The sequence below is a fragment of the Salvelinus alpinus genome, chromosome 20 (assembly GCF_045679555.1).
Source record: "Salvelinus alpinus chromosome 20, SLU_Salpinus.1, whole genome shotgun sequence".
NCBI classification, from domain to species: Eukaryota; Metazoa; Chordata; class Actinopteri; order Salmoniformes; family Salmonidae; genus Salvelinus; species Salvelinus alpinus.
In genome coordinates, this window is record NC_092105.1 from 5,495,930 (window position 1) to 5,517,993 (window position 22,064).

At 45.7% G+C, this 22,064-nt stretch overlaps 2 protein-coding genes across 6 annotated transcripts in view; one reads left to right on the forward strand and one right to left on the reverse strand.

Moving 5' to 3' along the window:
• The window catches only part of LOC139546229 (alpha-aspartyl dipeptidase), a 41,249-nt gene extending 23,037 nt beyond the window's left edge, over positions 1 to 18,212 (forward strand). The window contains exons 1-9 of one of the 5 annotated variants that reach the window (XM_071354364.1): positions 9,827 to 10,150; positions 11,682 to 11,778; positions 14,200 to 14,288; positions 14,810 to 14,884; positions 15,106 to 15,185; positions 17,063 to 17,236; positions 17,478 to 17,537; positions 17,749 to 17,831; positions 18,025 to 18,212. In XM_071354364.1, the coding sequence (XP_071210465.1) occupies positions 11,684 to 11,778; positions 14,200 to 14,288; positions 14,810 to 14,884; positions 15,106 to 15,185; positions 17,063 to 17,236; positions 17,478 to 17,537; positions 17,749 to 17,831; positions 18,025 to 18,094 (726 nt within the window). In that variant the 5' untranslated portion in view covers positions 9,827 to 10,150; positions 11,682 to 11,683 and the 3' untranslated portion in view covers positions 18,095 to 18,212. Of the gene's footprint in view, positions 1 to 9,826; positions 10,417 to 11,681; positions 11,779 to 14,199; positions 14,289 to 14,809; positions 14,885 to 15,105; positions 15,186 to 17,062; positions 17,237 to 17,477; positions 17,538 to 17,748; positions 17,832 to 18,024 lie in introns of those variants that run through there. The other 4 variants (XM_071354361.1, XM_071354362.1, XM_071354363.1 and 1 more) reach the window with 4 other exon arrangements.
• Positions 18,213 to 18,411: 199 nt separating this feature from the next.
• LOC139546228 (integrin alpha-V-like) overlaps positions 18,412 to 22,064 on the reverse strand; it is a 96,339-nt gene continuing 92,686 nt past the window's right edge. Inside the window, exon 30 of the mRNA XM_071354359.1 lies at positions 18,412 to 21,224. Coding sequence (XP_071210460.1) covers positions 21,126 to 21,224 — 99 coding nt within the window. The 3' untranslated portion in view covers positions 18,412 to 21,125. The remainder of the gene's footprint in view (positions 21,225 to 22,064) is intronic.

Here is a 22,064-nt window from a genome sequence, read left to right on the forward strand (position 1 = left end):
AGGGGGAAGGGGATACTGGAGTGATGGAGGTAGATATGTATAGAGGGAAGGGGACAGGGATACTGGAGTGATGGAGGTAGATATGTATAGGGGACAGGAATACTGGAGTGATGGAGGTAGATATGTATAGGGGACAGGGATACTGGAGTGATGGAGGTAGATATGTATAGAGGGAAGGGGACAGGGATACTGGAGTGATGGAGGTAGATATGTATAGGGGGAAGGGGACAGGGATACTGGAGTGATGGAGGTAGATATGTATAGGGGGAAGGAGACAGGGATACTGGAGTGATGGAGGTAGATATGTATAGGGGGAAGGGGATACTGGAGTGATGGAGGTAGATATGTATAGGGGGAAGGGGATACTGGAGTGATGGAGGTGGATATGTATAGGGGGAAGGTGACAGGGATACTGGAGTGATGGAGGTAGATATGTATAGGGGGAAGGGGACAGGGATACTGGAGTGATGGAGGTAGATATGTATAGGGGGAAGGGGACAGGGATACTGGAATGATGGAGGTAGATATGTATAGGGGGAAGGGGACAGGGATACTGGAGTGATGGAGGTAGATATGTATAGGGGTAAGGAGACAGGGATACTGGAGTGATGGAGGTAGATATGTATAGGGGGAAGGAGACAGGGATACTGGAGTGATGGAGGTAGATATGTATAGGGGTAAGGAGACAGGGATACTGGAGTGATGGAGGTAGATATGTATATGGGTAAGGTGACAGGGATACTGGAGTGATGGAGGTAGATATGTATAGGGGGAAGGGGACAGGGATACTGGAGTGATGGAGGTAGATATGTATAGGGGGAAGGTGACAGGGATACTGGAGTGATGGAGGTAGATATGTATAGGGGGAAGGAGACAGGGATACTGGAGTGATGGAGGTAGATATGTATAGGGGGAAGGGGACAGGGATACTGGAGTGATGGAGGTAGATATGTATAGGGGGAAGGGGACAGGGATACTGGAGTGATGGAGGTAGATATGTATAGGGTAAGGGGACAGGGATACTGGAGTGATGGAGGTAGATATGTATAGGAGGAAGGTGACAGGGATACTGGAGTGATGGAGGTAGATATGTATAGGGGGAAGGAGACAGGGATACTGGAGTGATGGAGGTAGATATGTATAGGGGGAAGGGGACAGGGATACTGGAGTGATGGAGGTAGATATGTATAGGGGGAAGGGGATACTGGAGTGATGGAGGTAGATATGTATAGGGGGAAGGGGATACTGGAGTGATGGAGGTAGATATGTATAGGGGGAAGGGGACAGGGATACTGGAGTGATGGAGGTAGATATGTATAGGGGGAAGGGGATACTGGAGTGATGGAGGTAGATATGTATAGAGGTAAGGAGACAGGGATACTGGAGTGATGGAGGTAGATATGTATAGGGGGACGGGGATACTGGAGTAATGGAGGTAGATATGTATAGGGGTAAGGAGACAGGGATACTGGAGTGATGGAGGTAGATATGTATAGGGGGAAGGGGACAGGGATACTGGAGTGATGGAGGTAGATATGTATAGGGGTAATGAGACAGGGATACTGGAGTGATGGAGGTAGATATGTATAGGGGGAAGGGGACACTGGAGTGATGGAGGTAGATATGTATAGGGGGAAGGAGACAGGGATACTGGAGTGATGGAGGTAGATATGTATAGGGGGAAGGGGACAGGGATACTGGAGTGATGGAGGTAGATATGTATAGGGGGAAGGGGATACTGGAGTGATGGAGGTAGATATGTATAGGGGGAAGGAGACAGGGATACTGGAGTGATGGAGGTAGATATGTATAGGGGGAAGGTGACAGGGATACTGGAGTGATGGAGGTAGATATGTATAGGGGGAAGGTGACAGGGATACTGGAGTGATGGAGGTAGATATGTATAGGGGGAAGGGGATACTGGAGTGATGGAGGTAGATATGTATAGGTGGAAGGGGACAGGGATACTGGAATGATGGAGGTAGATATGTATAGGGGGAAGGGGACAGGGATACTGGAGTGATGGAGGTAGATATGTATAGGGGTAAGGAGACAGGGATACTGGAGTGATGGAGGTAGATATGTATAGGGGGGAGGAGACAGGGATACTGGAGTGATGGAGGTAGATATGTATAGGGGTAAGGAGACAGGGATACTGGAGTGATGGAGGTAGATATGTATATGGGTAAGGTGACAGGGATACTGGAGTGATGGAGGTAGATATGTATAGGGGGAAGGGGACAGGGATACTGGAGTGATGGAGGTAGATATGTATAGGGGGAAGGTGACAGGGATACTGGAGTGATGGAGGTAGATATGTATAGGGGGAAGGAGACAGGGATACTGGAGTGATGGAGGTAGATATGTATAGGGGGAAGGGGATACTGGAGTGATGGAGGTAGATATGTATAGGTGGAAGGGGACAGGGATACTGGAATGATGGAGGTAGATATGTATAGGGGGAAGGGGACAGGGATACTGGAGTGATGGAGGTAGATATGTATAGGGGTAAGGAGACAGGGATACTGGAGTGATGGAGGTAGATATGTATAGGGGGGAGGAGACAGGGATACTGGAGTGATGGAGGTAGATATGTATAGGGGTAAGGAGACAGGGATACTGGAGTGATGGAGGTAGATATGTATATGGGTAAGGTGACAGGGATACTGGAGTGATGGAGGTAGATATGTATAGGGGGAAGGGGACAGGGATACTGGAGTGATGGAGGTAGATATGTATAGGGGGAAGGTGACAGGGATACTGGAGTGATGGAGGTAGATATGTATAGGGGGAAGGAGACAGGGATACTGGAGTGATGGAGGTAGATATGTATAGGGGGAAGGGGACAGGGATACTGGAGTGATGGAGGTAGATATGTATAGGGGGAAGGGGACAGGGATACTGGAGTGATGGAGGTAGATATGTATAGGGGTAAGGGGACAGGGATACTGGAGTGATGGAGGTAGATATGTATAGGAGGAAGGTGACAGGGATACTGGAGTGATGGAGGTAGATATGTATAGGGGGAAGGAGACAGGGATACTGGAGTGATGGAGGTAGATATGTATAGGGGGAAGGGGACAGGGATACTGGAGTGGTGGAGGTAGATATGTATAGGGGGAAGGGGATACTGGAGTGATGGAGGTAGATATGTATAGGGGGAAGGGGATACTGGAGTGATGGAGGTAGATATGTATAGGGGGAAGGGGACAGGGATACTGGAGTGATGGAGGTAGATATGTATAGGGGGAAGGGGATACTGGAGTGATGGAGGTAGATATGTATAGAGGTAAGGAGACAGGGATACTGGAGTGATGGAGGTAGATATGTATAGGGGGAAGGGGATACTGGAGTAATGGAGGTAGATATGTATAGGGGGAAGGGGACACTGGAGTGATGGAGGTAGATATGTATAGGGGGAAGGAGACAGGGATACTGGAGTGATGGAGGTAGATATGTATAGGGGGAAGGGGACAGGGATACTGGAGTGATGGAGGTAGATATGTATAGGGGGAAGGGGATACTGGAGTGATGGAGGTAGATATGTATAGGGGGAAGGGGATACTGGAGTGATGGAGGTAGATATGTATAGGGGGAAGGGGACAGGGATACTGGAGTGATGGAGGTAGATATGTATAGGGGTAATGAGACAGGGATACTGGAGTGATGGAGGTAGATATGTATAGGGGGAAGGGGACACTGGAGTGATGGAGGTAGATATGTATAGGGGGAAGGAGACAGGGATACTGGAGTGATGGAGGTAGATATGTATAGGGGGAAGGGGACAGGGATACTGGAGTGATGGAGGTAGATATGTATAGGGGGAAGGGGATACTGGAGTGATGGAGGTAGATATGTATAGGGGGAAGGGGATACTGGAGTGATGGAGGTAGATATGTATAGGGGGAAGGAGACAGGGATACTGGAGTGATGGAGGTAGATATGTATAGGGGGAAGGTGACAGGGATACTGGAGTGATGGAGGTAGATATGTATAGGGGGAAGGGGATACTGGAGTGATGGAGGTAGATATGTATAGGGGGAAGGGGATACTGGAGTGATGGAGGTAGATATGTATAGGTGGAAGGGGACAGGGATACTGGAATGATGGAGGTAGATATGTATAGGGGGAAGGGGACAGGGATACTGGAGTGATGGAGGTAGATATGTATAGGGGTAAGGAGACAGGGATACTGGAGTGATGGAGGTAGATATGTATAGGGGGGAGGAGACAGGGATACTGGAGTGATGGAGGTAGATATGTATAGGGGTAAGGAGACAGGGATACTGGAGTGATGGAGGTAGATATGTATATGGGTAAGGTGACAGGGATACTGGAGTGATGGAGGTAGATATGTATAGGGGGAAGGGGACAGGGATACTGGAGTGATGGAGGTAGATATGTATAGGGGGAAGGTGACAGGGATACTGGAGTGATGGAGGTAGATATGTATAGGGGGAAGGAGACAGGGATACCTTAGTGATGGAGGTAGATATGTATAGGGGGAAGGGGATACTGGAGTGATGGAGGTAGATATGTATAGGTGGAAGGGGACAGGGATACTGGAGTGATGGAGGTAGATATGTATAGGGGTAAGGGGACAGGGATACTGGAGTGATGGAGGTAGATATGTATAGGAGGAAGGTGACAGGGATACTGGAGTGATGGAGGTAGATATGTATAGGGGGAAGGAGACAGGGATACTGGAGTGATGGAGGTAGATATGTATAGGGGGAAGGGGACAGGGATACTGGAGTGATGGAGATAGATATGTATAGGGGGAAGGGGATACTGGAGTGATGGAGGTAGATATGTATATGGGTAAGGTGACAGGGATACTGGAGTGATGGAGGTAGATATGTATAGGGGGAAGGGGACAGGGATACTGGAGTGATGGAGGTAGATATGTATAGGGGGAAGGTGACAGGGATACTGGAGTGATGGAGGTAGATATGTATAGGGGGAAGGAGACAGGGATACTGGAGTGATGGAGGTAGATATGTATAGGGGGAAGGGGACAGGGATACTGGAGTGATGGAGGTAGATATGTATAGGGGGAAGGGGACAGGGATACTGGAGTGATGGAGGGAGATATGTATAGGGGTAAGGGGACAGGGATACTGGAGTGATGGAGGTAGATATGTATAGGAGGAAGGTGACAGGGATACTGGAGTGATGGAGGTAGATATGTATAGGGGGAAGGAGACAGGGATACTGGAGTGATGGAGGTAGATATGTATAGGGGGAAGGGGACAGGGATACTGGAGTGATGGAGGTAGATATGTATAGGGGGAAGGGGATACTGGAGTGATGGAGGTAGATATGTATAGGGGGAAGGGGATACTGGAGTGATGGAGGTAGATATGTATAGGGGGAAGGTGACAGGGATACTGGAGTGATGGAGGTAGATATGTATAGGGGGAAGGGGATACTGGAGTGATGGAGGTAGATATGTATAGAGGTAAGGAGACAGGGATACTGGAGTGATGGAGGTAGATATGTATAGGGGGAAGGGGATACTGGAGTAATGGAGGTAGATATGTATAGGGGTAAGGAGACAGGGATACTGGAGTGATGGAGGTAGATATGTATAGGGGGAAGGGGACAGGGATACTGGAGTGATGGAGGTAGATATGTATAGGGGTAATGAGACAGGGATACTGGAGTGATGGAGGTAGATATGTATAGGGGGAAGGGGACACTGGAGTGATGGAGGTAGATATGTATAGGGGGAAGGAGACAGGGATACTGGAGTGATGGAGGTAGATATGTATAGGGGGAAGGTGACAGGGATACTGGAGTGATGGAGGTAGATATGTATAGGGGGAAGGGGATACTGGAATGATGGAGGTAGATATGTATAGGGGGAAGGAGACAGGGATACTGGAGTGATGGAGGTAGATATGTATAGGGGGAAGGTGACAGGGATACTGGAGTGATGGAGGTAGATATGTGTAGGGGGAAGGTGACAGGGATACTGGAGTGATGGAGGTAGATATGTATAGGGGGAAGGGGATACTGGAGTGATGGAGGTAGATATGTATAGGTGGAAGGGGACAGGGATACTGGAGTGATGGAGGTAGATATGTATAAGGGGAAGGGGACAGGGATACTGGAGTGATGGAGGTAGATATGTATAGGGGGAAGGGGACAGGGATACTGGAGTGATGGAGGTAGATATGTATAGGGGTAAGGAGACAGGGATACTGGAGTGATGGAGGTAGATATGTATAGGGGGAAGGTGACAGGGATACTGGAGTGATGGAGGTAGATATGTATAGGGGGAAGGGGATACTGGAGTGATGGAGGTAGATATGTATAGAGGTAAGGAGACAGGGATACTGGAGTGATGGAGGTAGATATGTATAGGGGGAAGGGGATACTGGAGTAATGGAGGTAGATATGTATAGGGGTAAGGAGACAGGGATACTGGAGTGATGGAGGTAGATATGTATAGGGGGAAGGGGACAGGGATACTGGAGTGATGGAGGTAGATATGTATAGGGGTAATGAGACAGGGATACTGGAGTGATGGAGGTAGATATGTATAGGGGGAAGGGGACACTGGAGTGATGGAGGTAGATATGTATAGGGGGAAGGAGACAGGGATACTGGAGTGATGGAGGTAGATATGTATAGGGGGAAGGGGACAGGGATACTGGAGTGATGGAGGTAGATATGTATAGGGGGAAGGTGACAGGGATACTGGAGTGATGGAGGTAGATATGTATAGGGGGAAGGGGATACTGGAGTGATGGAGGTAGATATGTATAGGGGGAAGGAGACAGGGATACTGGAGTGATGGAGGTAGATATGTATAGGGGGAAGGTGACAGGGATACTGGAGTGATGGAGGTAGATATGTATAGGGGGAAGGTGACAGGGATACTGGAGTGATGGAGGTAGATATGTATAGGGGGAAGGGGACAGGGATACTGGAATGATGGAGGTAGATATGTATAGGGGGAAGGTGACAGGGATACTGGAGTGATGGAGGTAGATATGTATAGGTGGAAGGGGACAGGGATACTGGAATGATGGAGGTAGATATGTATAGGGGGAAGGGGACAGGGATACTGGAGTGATGGAGGTAGATATGTATAGGGGTAAGGAGACAGGGATACTGGAGTGATGGAGGTAGATATGTATAGGGGGAAGGAGACAGGGATACTGGAGTGATGGAGGTAGATATGTATAGGGGTAAGGAGACAGGGATACTGGAGTGATGGAGGTAGATATGTATATGGGGAAGGGGACAGGGATACTGGAGTGATGGAGGTAGATATGTATAGGGGGAAGGAGACAGGGATACTGGAGTGATGGAGGTAGATATGTATAGGGGGAAGGGGACAGGGATACTGGAGTGATGGAGGTAGATATGTATAGGGGGAAGGGGATACTGGAGTGATGGAGGTAGATATGTATAGGGGGAAGGGGATACTGGAGTGATGGAGGTAGATATGTATAGGGGGAAGGTGACAGGGATACTGGAGTGATGGAGGTAGATATGTATAGGGGGAAGGGGATACTGGAGTGATGGAGGTAGATATGTATAGAGGTAAGGAGACAGGGATACTGGAGTGATGGAGGTAGATATGTATAGGGGGAAGGGGATACTGGAGTAATGGAGGTAGATATGTATAGGGGTAAGGAGACAGGGATACTGGAGTGATGGAGGTAGATATGTATAGGGGGAAGGGGACAGGGATACTGGAGTGATGGAGGTAGATATGTATAGGGGTAATGAGACAGGGATACTGGAGTGATGGAGGTAGATATGTATAGGGGGAAGGGGACACTGGAGTGATGGAGGTAGATATGTATAGGGGGAAGGAGACAGGGATACTGGAGTGATGGAGGTAGATATGTATAGGGGGAAGGGGACAGGGATACTGGAGTGATGGAGGTAGATATGTATAGGGGGAAGGTGACAGGGATACTGGAGTGATGGAGGTAGATATGTATAGGGGGAAGGGGACAGGGACACCGGAGTAATGGAGGTAGATATGTATAGGGGGAAGGGGATAGGGATACTGGAGTGATGGAGGTAGATATGTATAGGGGGAAGGAGACAGGGATACTGGAGTGATGGAGGTAGATATGTATAGGGGGAAGGTGACAGGGATACTGGAATGATGGAGGTAGATATGTATAGGGGGAAGGAGACAGGGATACTGGAGTGATGGAGGTAGATATGTATAGGGGGAAGGAGACAGGGATACTGGAATGATGGAGGTAGATATGTATAGGGGGAAGGAGACAGGGATACTGGAGTGATGGAGGTAGATATGTATAGGGGGAAGGTGACAGGGATACTGGAGTGATGGAGGTAGATATGTATAGGGGGAAGGTGACAGGGATACTGGAGTGATGGAGGTAGATATGTATAGGGGGAAGGGGATACTGGAGTGATGGAGGTAGATATGTATAGGTGGAAGGGGACAGGGATACTGGAGTGATGGAGGTAGATATGTATAGGGGGAAGGGGACAGGGATACTGGAGTGATGGAGGTAGATATGTATAGGGGGAAGGGGACAGGGATACTGGAGTGATGGAGGTAGATATGTATAGGGGGAAGGGGACAGGGATACTGGAGTGATGGAGGTAGATATGTATAGGGGTAAGGAGACAGGGATACTGGAGTGATGGAGGTAGATATGTATAGGGGGAAGGAGACAGGGATACTGGAGTGATGGAGGTAGATATGTATAGGGGTAAGGAGACAGGGATACTGGAGTGATGGAGACAGATATGTATAGGGGTAAGGTGACAGGGATACTGGAGTGATGGAGGTAGATATGTATAGGGGGAAGGAGACAGGGATACTGGAGTGATGGAGGTAGATATGTATAGGGGGAAGGTCACAGGGATACTGGAGTGATGGAGGTAGATATGTATAGGGGTAAGGGGACAGGGAGGTAGATATGTATAGTGTGATGGTAACTAGGCATCAGGATATATAATAAACAGAGTAGCAGCAGCGTAAATTATGATTATATGTGAGTGTGTATGTAGAGTCAGTATAAATGTGTGTGTGTGTTGGAGTGTCAGGGTGTGTGAGTGTGTTATGTGTGCTAGAGTGTGAGTGTGTTACGTGTTATGTGTGTGTTAGAGTGTAGGTGTGTGTTATGTGTGTGTTAGAGTGTAGAGTCCTGTGAGTGAACATAGAGACAGTGTAAATACTAGGGTCAGCTCAGAGTCTGCGTGGCCATTCTGTTAGCTATTTAGAAGTGTTATGGCATGGGGATAGAAGCTGTCCAGGAGCCTGTTAGGTGTCAGACCTGACGCACCGGCACCTTGCCTTGCAGAAGCAGAGAGAACATTCTATGGCTTGAGTGCTTCTGTTATGGGGAAAAGTCCACAGGGAAACTGACATTAAATGTGAAGCATTATACATTGTTTGGCCATCAAGTAGGCCAATTAATTTCTATGACATTGTAGGCTACTTGCAGCCTACCATTTCACCCAATAAATATGTTGAAATGAATGGTTCACCCGATTATGGAAGAAAATACCCTCATTTGTATAATTTCAAGACCAAAGAGCTGAAGTACAGAGCCAAAACATCAAGAAATGTGTCACTGTCCCAATACTTTTGGAGTTCACTGTAGCTCCATTCTTGTCTATTTTATTTATCTTGTGTTACTATTTTATTGTATTATTATTTGTAAAACTCTGCATCTTTGGGAAGTGCTCGTAAGCAAGCATTTCATGGTAAAAAAAATCTACACAAGTTGTATTTGGCGCAGTTGGACCAATACAATTTGATTTGATGTTCGAATCTCAAGTGCGCGAAAACGTCATCAATTTTGGAGACACCAGGCGTGTCCGTATATCTGCCTCTCGCTATTGATGCTGCGTGGAAAACAACTGGGAACTCGGAAATCTCCGACATCACTGCTTTCAAGATAACTGGAAACTTGGATAGAAACGAGCTCCGATTTGGAACGTTTGTTTTTGAACGGTCATTCAACTTGCAATTCCAAGGCGGAAACTCGGCCATATTTTTTAAGCGCTTCGACTTTCTGACCCGAAGATCGCGACGTCATGGTTTGACCTCGTGTTTTTCCGATTTCCCAGTTGTCTTGAAAGCGACGTGAGACATGAGGCTTGTCATGTGATTTATCAGCTGACCCCTTTTCCACACACGGTAACAGCGTGAGAAAACTCTTCTCCAAACCGAGACCCTTGACGCAAAATTACAGTTTTGTAGTTTACATTTTAACATTTCATACGAAACTGTAAATAACATATCCGGTCAAGGCTACGTTTCGAATTTTAAATAAGTGTTGCAATCTGTGACCTGTTGACGCGCAACATTGTTTCCAATCATTGACCACAAGAATAATCGCCAACGGTTTGTTGGATCGAAAGATTTCACAACTATTTCGACGACAGGTAGATTTATCAGGAGAAGTAATCAGATTATTTAATGACTGTATGAGAGATTTGTCAGCAAAACAGATGATTAGTTACCCGTAGTTGAACTTTAAACTGAGACCAGGAAATTGAATGGAGGAAGATTTGTTGCTTTATTCTCTAAATACAGTATGTCCACCACGATGCATGTATATTCAACATAACTCACAAATAAAACTATGATCTGTGAATATATTTAAATATTTAGTCAAATAAAACCATAATCCCAAACAAATATCACAAATTTAACCATTATACATGAATATGTAAAACATATATTTCACAAGTATTCACCATAAATCACAAATAAATTCATAATCTGTAAATATTCTACATAGCTCACAAATACAACTACGATTTGAACAAATGTTGAACAATTTGTGTGCAAATGTTTAGAAATCTCTTAACGTTTACATCTGTGGAATGTGCATTTGCGCATTCAAAAAGTGCTTGTGGATCTCTATTCTGTGTTTTATAGAATTTTGAGAATAATTTTCCGCCTGTCGATGTCTTACAATCTACACATGTGGTTTCAGATGAGTCATAAAGTTGTTCTTTATTAGTTAAATATTCTAGCTAGAGAGTGTTCTCACAAGACATGGCTGAATGAGACACTGCTTCGCTCTGCACTTCCCCTGACACAAAGATTATCCAAATGAATGGAGATGGCAGACTCATCTGAAACCACATTTGTAGATTGTAAGACATCGACAGGCGGAAAATAATTCTCAAAATCCCGTAAACACAGAATACAGATCCACAAACACTTTTTGAATGCGCAAATGCACATTCCACAGATGTAAACGTTAAGAGATTTCTGAACATTTGCTCACAAATTGTTCTACATTTGTTCAAATCGTAGTTTTATTTGTGAGCTATGTTGAATATTTACAGATGATGAATTTATTTGTGATTTATGGTGAATACTTGTGAAATATTTTTTACATATTCACAGATTAGGGTTTAATTTGTGATTTTATTTTTATTTTATTGAGGATTTTGGTTTTATTTAAGAAATATTTTTTAAATATATTCACAGATTGTTTTATTTGTGAGTTATGTTGAATATACACACAGATCGTGGTGGACATACTGAATAAAAAAAACAAATCTCACTCCATAGACCTTGTACCTCCCGAGAACACTTCCTGTTTGTGCACGGCCGTCTATGTACTGCTCAAGTAATCTTTGAGGTGTAGGATGAGGTAGCCTATTTAACCTGAGTGCGTTTTTAAACTTTGATCAAAACCTTGTCTTGAAAGATATGAAGAGGAGACTTCTGCTCGTGTCCAACTCAACCCTGCACGGGGGAGGATATCTGGAACATTGTCAACAGCAGATCAAAGACTTTTTCGGAAAGTAAGTATCCAAATCCACTGGCTAATACTGACCTTCAAAGTGCCTGGACTGCTCTAACAAATCCACTGACTAATACTGACCTTCAAAGTGCCTGGACTGCTCTAACAAATCCACTGACTAATACTGACCTTCAAAGTGCCTGGACTGCTCTAACAAATCCACTGACTAATACTGACCTTCAAAGTGCCTGGACTGCTCTAACAAATCCACTGACTAATACTGACCTTCAAAGTGCCTGGACTGCTCTAACAAATCCACTGACTAATACTGACCTTCAAAGTGCCTGGACTGCTCTAACAAATCCACTGACTAATACTGACCTTCAAAGTGCCTGGACTGCTCTAACAAATCCACTGACTAATACTGACCTTCAAAGTGCCTGGACTTCAAAGTGCCTGGACTGCTCTAACAAATCCACTGACTAATACTGACCTTCAAAGTGCCTGGACTGCTCTAACAAATCCACTGACTAATACTGACCTTCAAAGTGCCTGGACTGCTCTAACAAATCCACTGACTAATACTGACCTTCAAAGTGCCTGGACTGCTCTAACAAATCCACTGACTAATACTGACCTTCAAAGTGCCTGGACTGCTCTAACAAATCCACTGACTAATACTGACCTTCAAAGTGCCTGGACTGCTCTAACAAATCCACTGACTAATACTGACCTTCAAAGTGCCTGGACTGCTCTAACAAATCCACTGGCTAATACTGACCTTCAAAGTGCCTGGACTGCTCTAACAAATCCACTGACTAATACTGACCTTCAAAGTGCCTGGACTGTTCTGTAAAATCACACCCCTAAAGACTATGGAAGGAATGCTGTTGTACGGTACACTCACAATCTGACCCTCCTTTACTCTAACTACTTAAACATGTCTCTAACTACTTAATAACTACTTATACATGTCTAACTACTTATACATGTCTCTAACTACTTATACATGTCTCTAACTACTTAATAACTACTTATACATGTCTCTAACTACTTAATAACTACTTATACATGTCTCTAACTACTTAAACATGTCTCTAACTACTTAATAACTACTTATACATGTCTCTAACTACTTAATAACTACTTATACATGTCTCTAACTACTTAATAACTACTTATACATGTCTCTAACTACTTAATAACTACTTATTCATGTCTCTAACTACTTAATAACTACTTATTCATGTCTCTAACTACTTAAACATGTCTCTAACTACTTAAACATGTCTCTAACTACTTAATAACTACTTATACATGTCTAACTACTTATACATGTCTCTAACTACTTAATAACTACTTATACATGTCTCTAACTACTTAATAACTACTTATACATGTCTCTAACTACTTAAACATGTCTCTAACTACTTAATAACTACTTATACATGTCTCTAACTACTTAATAACTACTTATACATGTCTCTAACTACTTAATAACTACTTATACATGTCTCTAACTACTTAATAACTACTTATTCATGTCTCTAACTACTTAAACATGTCTCTAACTACTTAAACATGTCTCTAACTACTTAATAACTACTTATACATGTCTCTAACTACTTAATAACTACTTAAACATGTCTCTAACTACTTAAACATGTCTCTAACTACTTGTACATGTCTCTAACTACTTAAACATGTCTCTAACTACTTAAACATGTCTCTAACTACTTAATAACTACTTATACATGTCTCTAACTACTTAATAACTACTTAAACATGTCTCTAACTACTTAAACATGTCTCTAACTACTTATACATGTCTCTAACTACTTAAACATGTCTCTAACTACTTAATAACTACTTAAACATGTCTCTAACTACTTAAACATGTCTCTAACTACTTGTACATGTCTCTAACTATGTCTCTAACTACTTAAACATGTCTCTAACTACTTAAACATGTCTCTAACTACTTGTACATGTCTCTAACTATGTCTCTAACTACTTAAACATGTCTCTAACTACTTATACATGTCTCTAACTACTTAAACATGTCTCTAACTACTTAAACATGAGACATGGATTATGTATGCTTGACATTTAGAGGTGAATGGCAAGACCAAATATTTAAGTGCCTTTGAACGGGGTATGGTAGTAGGGGCCAGGCACACCGGTTTATGTAAAGAACTGCAACACTGCTGGGTTTTTCAAGCTCAACAGTTGCCGGTGTGTATCAAGAATGGTCCACCACCCAAAGGACATCCAGCCAACTCGACACAACTGTGAGAAGCATTGGAGTCAACATGGTCCAGCATCCCTGTGGAACGCTTTCGACACCTTGTAGAGTCCATGTCCCGATGAATTGAGGCTGTTCTGAGGGCAGAAAGGGTGGTTACAACTCAATACTAGGAAGGTGTTCCTAATGTTTCGTATAGTCAGTGTATAACCTAACCGTGTAATGTATTTCTTGCAGAGGTGTGACGAGGATCTTATTCATCCCCTATGCACTGTGTGATAGAGATGGCTACGCAAAGACTGCCAGGGACAAGTTCAACAGTCTGGGTATGTCTTTTACACTGGTCCATTCCCTTACACAGCCCTACTGCTGTGTGTCTGGGTTATCTCAGGCCCAATCCCAAATCAATCAAATATCTCTGGCCCAATCCCAAACCAATCAAATATCTCTGGCCCAGTCCCAAATCAATCAAATATCTCTGGCCCAATCCCAAATCAATCAAATATCTCTGGCCCAATCCCAAATCAATCAAATATCTCTGGCCCAATCCCAAACCAATCAAATAACTCAGGCCTAATCCCAAATCAATCAAATATCTCAGGCCCAATCCCAAACCAATCAAATATCTCAGGCCCAGTCCCAAATCAATCCCTAGACCCTATACTTTATGCTCTTGTGGAGATCTGAGAGGACTTGATGGATATAAGCACATTTCGCTTAACACTTGTCAAACCCTCTCTCTCTCTTAGACGTAATCAGGTGCAGTGGACGTAGTAAGGACTAGGGTGTCGATGTGAGACAGCTTTGTCGGTCGTTCTAATGTGAGTGTTGTCTGTTCGTCTGACAGGTTACGAGGTGGACAGCATACACGAGGCCTCTGACCCAGTGGAAGCTGTAAGGAAAGCTCAGGGCATATTCATAGGTGAGGAGTGGACCTTGAGCTCAGACGTTAGCACCTCATAGCACCTCTCAAATATGAAATACCAAAACCATAGGCGTCATTGAAGGAATGCTATTGTATGCGTGTACTGCAAGAGTTCAAGTAAATCCACTTACACACCAGTACACAGATTGACTACGTGTTAAGAAGTTAGCAGGATGGTATACAGTGTAATAAAGTCCTAACCGATGTTCTCTTCATAGGCGGTGGCAACACGTTCCGTCTGCTGAAATGTCTCTACGACAACAGTGTGCTGTCTGAGATCAACAAGAGAGTTCTGCAGGTCAGACTTATATATATATATTGTAACCCTACAGTAACCCTACAGTAACCCTAACCCTACAGTAACCCTACAGTAACCCTACAGTAACCCTAACCCTACAGTAACCCTACAGTAACCCTACAGTAACCCTAACCCTACAGTAACCCTACAGTAACCCTACAGTAACCCTAACCCTACAGTAACCCTACAGTAACCCTACAGTAACCCTAACCCTACAGTAACCCTACAGTAACCCTAACCCTACAGTAACCCTACAGTAACCCCTACAGTAACCCCTACAGTAACCCCTACAGTAACCCTACAGTAACCCCTACAGTAACCCTAACCCTACAGTAACCCTACAGTAACCCTAACCCTACAGTAACCCCTACAGTAACCCTACAGTAACCCCTACAGTAACCCTACAGTAACCCCTACAGTAACCCTACAGTAACCCTAATCCTACAGTAACCCTACAGTAACCCTACAGTAACCCCAACCCTACAGTAACCCTACAGTAACCCTAACCCTACAGTAACCCTACAGTAACCCTAACCCTACAGTAACCCTACAGTAACCCTAACCCTACAGCAACCCTACAGTAACCCTAACCCTACAGTAACCCTAACCCTACAGTAACCCCTACAGTAACCCTACAGTAACCCTAACCCTACAGTAACCCTACAGTAACCCTACAGTAACCCTAACCCAACAGTAACCCTACAGTAACCCTAATCCTACAGTAACCCTACAGTAACCCTACAGTAACCCTACAGTAACCCCAACCCTACAGTAACCCTAACCCTACAGTAACCCCTACAGTAACCCTACAGTAACCCTACAGTAACCCCTACAGTAACCCTACAGTAACCCTACAGTAACCCTAACCCTACAGTAACCCTACAGTAACCCTACAGTAACCCTAACCCTACAGTAACCCTACAGTAACCCTAACCCTACAGTAACTCTACAGTAACCCTACAGTAACCCTAACCCTACAGTAACCCTACAGTAACCCTAACCCTACAGTAATCCTACAGTAACCCTAATCCTACAGTAACCCTAACCCTACAGTAACCCTACAGTAACCCTAACCCTACAGTAACCCTAATCCTACAGTAACCCCAACCCTACAGTAATCCTACAGTAACCCTAATCCTACAGTAACCCTAACCCTACAGTAACCCTACAGTAACCCTAACCCTACAGTAACCCTAATCCTACAGTAACCCTAATCCTACAGTAACCCCAACCCTACAGTAATCCTACCCCTACAATAACTACAGTAACTCTGTTATATCTCCAGGACGGTGTTCCCTACAGTAACTCTGTTATATCTCCAGGACGGTGTCACCTACAGTAACTCTGTTATATCTCCAGGACGGTGTTCCCTACAGTAACTCTGTTATATCTCCAGGACGGTGTTCCCTACAGTAACTCTGTTATATCTCCAGGACGGTGTTCCCTACAGTAACTCTGTTATATCTCCAGGACGGTGTTCCCTACAGTAACTCTGTTATATCTCCAGGACGGTGTCACCTACAGTAACTCTGTTATATCTCCAGGACGGTGTCACCTACAGTAACTCTGTTATATCTCCAGGACGGTGTTCCCTACAGTAACTCTGTTATATCTCCAGGACGGTGTCACCTACAGTAACTCTGTTATATCTCCAGGACGGTGTTCCCTACAGTAACTCTGTTATATCTCCAGGACGGTGTCACCTACAGTAACTCTGTTATATCTCCAGGACGGTGTTCCCTACAGTAACTCTGTTATATCTCCAGGACGGTGTTCCCTACAGTAACTCTGTTATATCTCCAGGACGGTGTTCCCTACAGTAACTCTGTTATATCTCCAGGACGGTGTTCCCTACAGTAACTCTGTTATATCTCCAGGACGGTGTTCCCTACATGGGTTCCAGTGCTGGCACCAACGTCTCTACTGTCACCATCAACACCACCAACGACATGCCCATCGTGTACCCGCCCTCCTTCAATGCCATTGGTCTAGTGCCTTTCAACATCAACCCTCACTTCCTGGATACGGACCCTAACAGCAGACACATGGGGGTGAGTTGTACAGTGTACTATTATATAGCAGAGCATCAGTACAGTTTAGTGAATGCTGAAAGTTGTAGGGCTGGTTTCTCTGACAAATATTCAATGGTTATCCTGAATGTAGAATCTCCATTTGAAAATGCTTGTGTAGTCTGGGACCAGGTTAATCTGTGTCTGGGGACCGTGGTGCCTTAAAGGAAGCTGGTGTAAGGCCAACATGTTACACTGTCTATGTTTTCTTTCTTCTCCCCAGGAGACACGAGAGCAGAGGATCATTCAGTACCACGAGGAGCCTGACACGCCATCTGTTCTGGTGAGTCTGAGAGATAAAGATTAGACTACGAGGACCCCGACCTCCATCTGTTCTGGTGAGTCTGAGAGATAAAGATTGGACTACGAGGACCCCGACCTCCATCTGTTCTGGTGAGCCTGAGAGATAAAGATTGAACCACGAGGACCCTGAGAGAGGTTGTATTCTACATAGTATTAGGCTATGCGTTCACTGATTTGTTGATTTGTCTTAGGGCTTGAGAGAGGGCTCCGTGTTGCTGGTAGAAGGAGACAAGGCTACTCTACTGGGCACCTGCAAGGCACGGTTGTTCACCAGGTAACACCAATCATCTCTCTCACACAGGTCCCGTGACCCATGACCCAATACAAGTTAACAGATCAAAGTGGTTGAACACAATAAAGCAGGCTAAAATGTCTCTTTTATATAGTCGTGTATGTTGCCAAACGCTAAGTAAATAACTAGGGTTCGGTGACGAGTCTCTGTTTCTCAGCCAGTGTTTGTGTTTCAGGGGGAAGCCAGCAACAGAATTTGAATCTGGCAGTGACCTCAGCTTCTTGCTGACAGACAGTAAAAAATAAAGTTGTACTTCTCTGTTCTCCTCTTCCACACCCAGCAAGACGGATTCAGATCCTTCCAAGTGGAAATGCACTTACCGGTATATGATAAATCAAAAATAAATGTTATTACCAAAAAAAATGAATTTTCTTATGCATAAATTGTGTGGGGAGGGAGATATATTTTTACTAAAGGTAAGTTTATGGGAACTTAGGCTAGTTGTTTCATAAATCATCTATGAACACAGTTCATCAGATAACTCATATCAGTGCTATAAAGGTTATCAGGATCAGAGCTGATTATGTAGCAACAAGTATACAAGCAGGGCACAAAGAAATGCTTATGGTTTTAGACATTTAATTTAGGAAAGATCAAAACTTTTGTCAGCTCAACCAGAGATATGTGGGGAAGAAATACATCACGTTTTCCAATATTGTCTTAAAAAAAAAAAAAAAAAAAGTATGAACAAGGAACAACTTGAAATCAATTGAAAAAGTGTCTGGTAAAAATTACAACTAGGTCTATAACATCAAACTTGCTTTAAGATAAATAATAAAAAAAACAAAAGTGTGAAGAAACAGATGAAGCAGTGGGTGATGGGTAATGTTTCATTAGATACTATAGTGCTCTGATGCAAAAAAAAAATAACAAAAATGAAGTTCCATGTTGATTACCCAATATGGGTAAATTCATCCTTTCAATGCAAATAGTAATTGTACATTTACACACAGAGACTTGTGATTTTGTACGTCACTACGGATAATCCTGTATCTGGAGAGTGGAAAACTGCCCGGAATGTCATCAATTGCAGAAGCATAACAGAACATACAATAAGTCCATATCAACACCTTGCAGTGACCATTTCAACACCCCCCCCCCCCCCCCCCTCTGAAAATGCATGTCATTGAAGACAATAGTTAAAGACCCTACAGCATTGTTATGGTTAACTCATCCACCTCAAATCATCCTTGCAGTCTCAAATTCACATTGTTGTAGCAATTCATTTAAAAAGTGAAAGTCACAAGTGCACTAAAAGATGCAGAACAGTAACCAGAAGAAGATCAGGAGTCCTTTTTCAAATATGATTTACATCAGCATTTTAATATCAAAATCACTTGTTTGCTCCTCCCAGCCATGTCATACAGCAGTGTTGTCTAGATATATGCACGAGGAGTAGTAGACTACAGGGCTTCAGTGTACAGGGCTTCAGGATGCAGGTACAGGGCTTCAGGATGCGGGTACAGGGCTTCAGGATGCGGGTACAGGGCTTCAGGGTACAGGTACAGGGCTTCAGGGTGCAGGGCTTCAGGATGCGGGTACAGGGCTTCAGGATGTAGGTACAGGGCTTCAGGGTACAGGGCTTCAGGGTGCCAGGCTTCAGGATGCGGGTACAGGGCTTCAGGATGCAGGTACAGGGCTTCAGGATGCAGGTACAGGGCTTCAGGGTACAGGGCTTCAGGGTACAGGGCTTCAGGATGTAGGTTCAGGGTACAGGGCTTCAGGGTGCCAGGCTTCAGGATGCAGGTACAGGGCTTCAGGATGCAGGTACAGGGCTTCAGGATGTAGGTACAGGGCTTCAGGATGCAGGTACAGGGCTTCAGGATGCGGGTACAGGGCTTCAGGATGCGGGTACAGGGCTTCAGGGTACAGGTACAGGGCTTCAGGGTGCAGGGCTTCAGGATGCGGGTACAGGGCTTCAGGGTGCGGCTTCAGGGTACAGGGCTTCAGGGTGCAGGGCTTCAGGTACAGGGCTTCAGGGTACAGGGCTTCAGGATGTAGGTACAGGGCTTCAGGGTACAGGGCTTCAGGGTGCCAGGCTTCAGGATGCGGGTACAGGGCTTCAGGATGCAGGTACAGGGCTTCAGGATGCAGGTACAGGGCTTCAGGGTACAGGGCTTCAGGGTACAGGGCTTCAGGATGTAGGTTCAGGGTACAGGGCTTCAGGGTGCCAGGCTTCAGGATGCAGGTACAGGGCTTCAGGATGCAGGTACAGGGCTTCAGGATGTAGGTACAGGGCTTCAGGATGCAGGTACAGGGCTTCAGGGTACAGGGCTTCAGGGTACAGGGCTTCAGGATGCAGGTACAGGGCTTCAGGATGCAGGGCTTCAGGATGTAGGTACAGGGCTTCAGGATGCAGGGCTTCAGGATGCAGGGTACAGGGCTTCAGGATGCAGGGTACAGGGCTTCAGGATGTACGTACAGGGCTTCAGGATGCAGGTGCAGGGCTTCAGGATGCAGGTACAGGGCTTCAGGATGCAGGGTACAGGGCTTCAGGATGCAGGTACAGGGCTTCAGGATGCAGGGTACAGGGCTTCAGGATGCAGGTACAGGGCTTCAGGATGCAGGGTACAGGGCTTCAGGATGCAGGGTTCAGGGCTTCAGGATGCAGGGTACAGGGCTTCAGGATGTAGGTACAGGGCTTCAGGATGCAGGGCTTCAGGATGCAGGGCTTCAGGGTACAGGGCTTCAGGGTACAGGGCTTCAGGATGCAGGTACAGGGCTTCAGGATGCAGGGCTTCAGGATGCAGGGTACAGGGCTTCAGGATGCAGGGCTTCAGGATGTACGTACAAGGTACAGGGCTTCAGGATGCAGGTACAGGGCTTCAGGATGCAGGTACAGGGCTTCAGGATGCAGGGCTTCAGGATGCAGGGCTTCAGGATGTACGTACAGGGTACAGTGCTTCAGGATGCAGGTACAGGGCTTCAGGATGCAGGTACAGGGCTTCAGGATGTACGTACAAGGTACAGGGCTTCAGGATACAGGTACAGGGCTTCAGGATGTACGTACAGGGCTTCAGGGTACAGGTACAGGGCTTCAGGATGTACGTACAAGGTACAGGGCTTCAGGATGCAGGTACAGGGTTTCAGGATGCAGGTGCAGGTACAGTGTGAGTATGATTATAAAGAGTAGATGGCTGTGTGTACTGGTGCTTTCCCATAGGGCGTCTGTTCCAAAGTAGTGCACTACATAGGGAACCTATTCAGACACAGGTTATCTGTTGTGTATTTACAGACGGCTACACAGGGTCGTGCCTTGGTATCCCTCAGGTTCTTTCAAGCGTCAGTGTTCCTGTCGCCGTTCTCCTGCGGCGCCAGCTGCTCCTTCTCCGTGCTGTCCTCCTGTGGGGGGCGTACACGCTCGAAGAAACCCAGCTGGAGAGCGGAGGCACAGACAATTAGTATTCCAACATTTCTACATTCATGTGGATTCTACCATTGATTGCAGATAATCAGGAATTATAAAATCGTGAATAATGACGAGTGAGAAAGTTAGAGGCACAAAGATAATAGTCTCAAAACATGATTATCAATAATGGGAGGGTTAGCATTTTTGGGGGTGGGGGGGGCTTGATATTTTGGGGGGGGGGGGAGGGCTTGGTATTTTGGGGGGGTGGGGAGGGCTTGATATTTTGTGGGGCGGTGGGGAGGGCTTGATATTTTGGGGGGTGGGGAGGGCTTGATATTTTGGGGGGGTGGGGAGGGCTTGATATTTTGGGGGGGCGGTGGGGAGGGCTTGATATTTTGGGGGGTGGGGAGGGCTTGATATTTTGGGGGGGTGGGGAGGGCTTGATATTTTGTGGGGCGGTGGGGAGGGCTTGATATTTTGGGGGGTGGGGAGGGCTTGATATTTTGTGGGGGGGGGTGGGGAGGGGCTTGATATTTTGTGGTGGGGTGGGGAGGGCTTGATATTTTGTGGGGCGGTGGGGAGGGCTTGATATTTTGTGGGGCGGTGGGGAGGGCTTGATATTTTGTGGGGCGGTGGGGACGGCTTGATATTTTGGGAGGGGTGGGGAGGGCTTGATATTTTGTGGGGAGGGCTTGATATTTTGGGAGGGGTGGGGAGGGCTTGATATTTTGGGAGGGGCTTGATATTTTGGGGGGGTGGGGGGGGCTTGATATTTTGGGAGGGGTGGGGAGGGGCTTGATATTTTGGGAGGGGGGGGGGGCTTGATATTTTTTTGGGGGGGGGGAGGGCTTGATATTTTGTGGGGG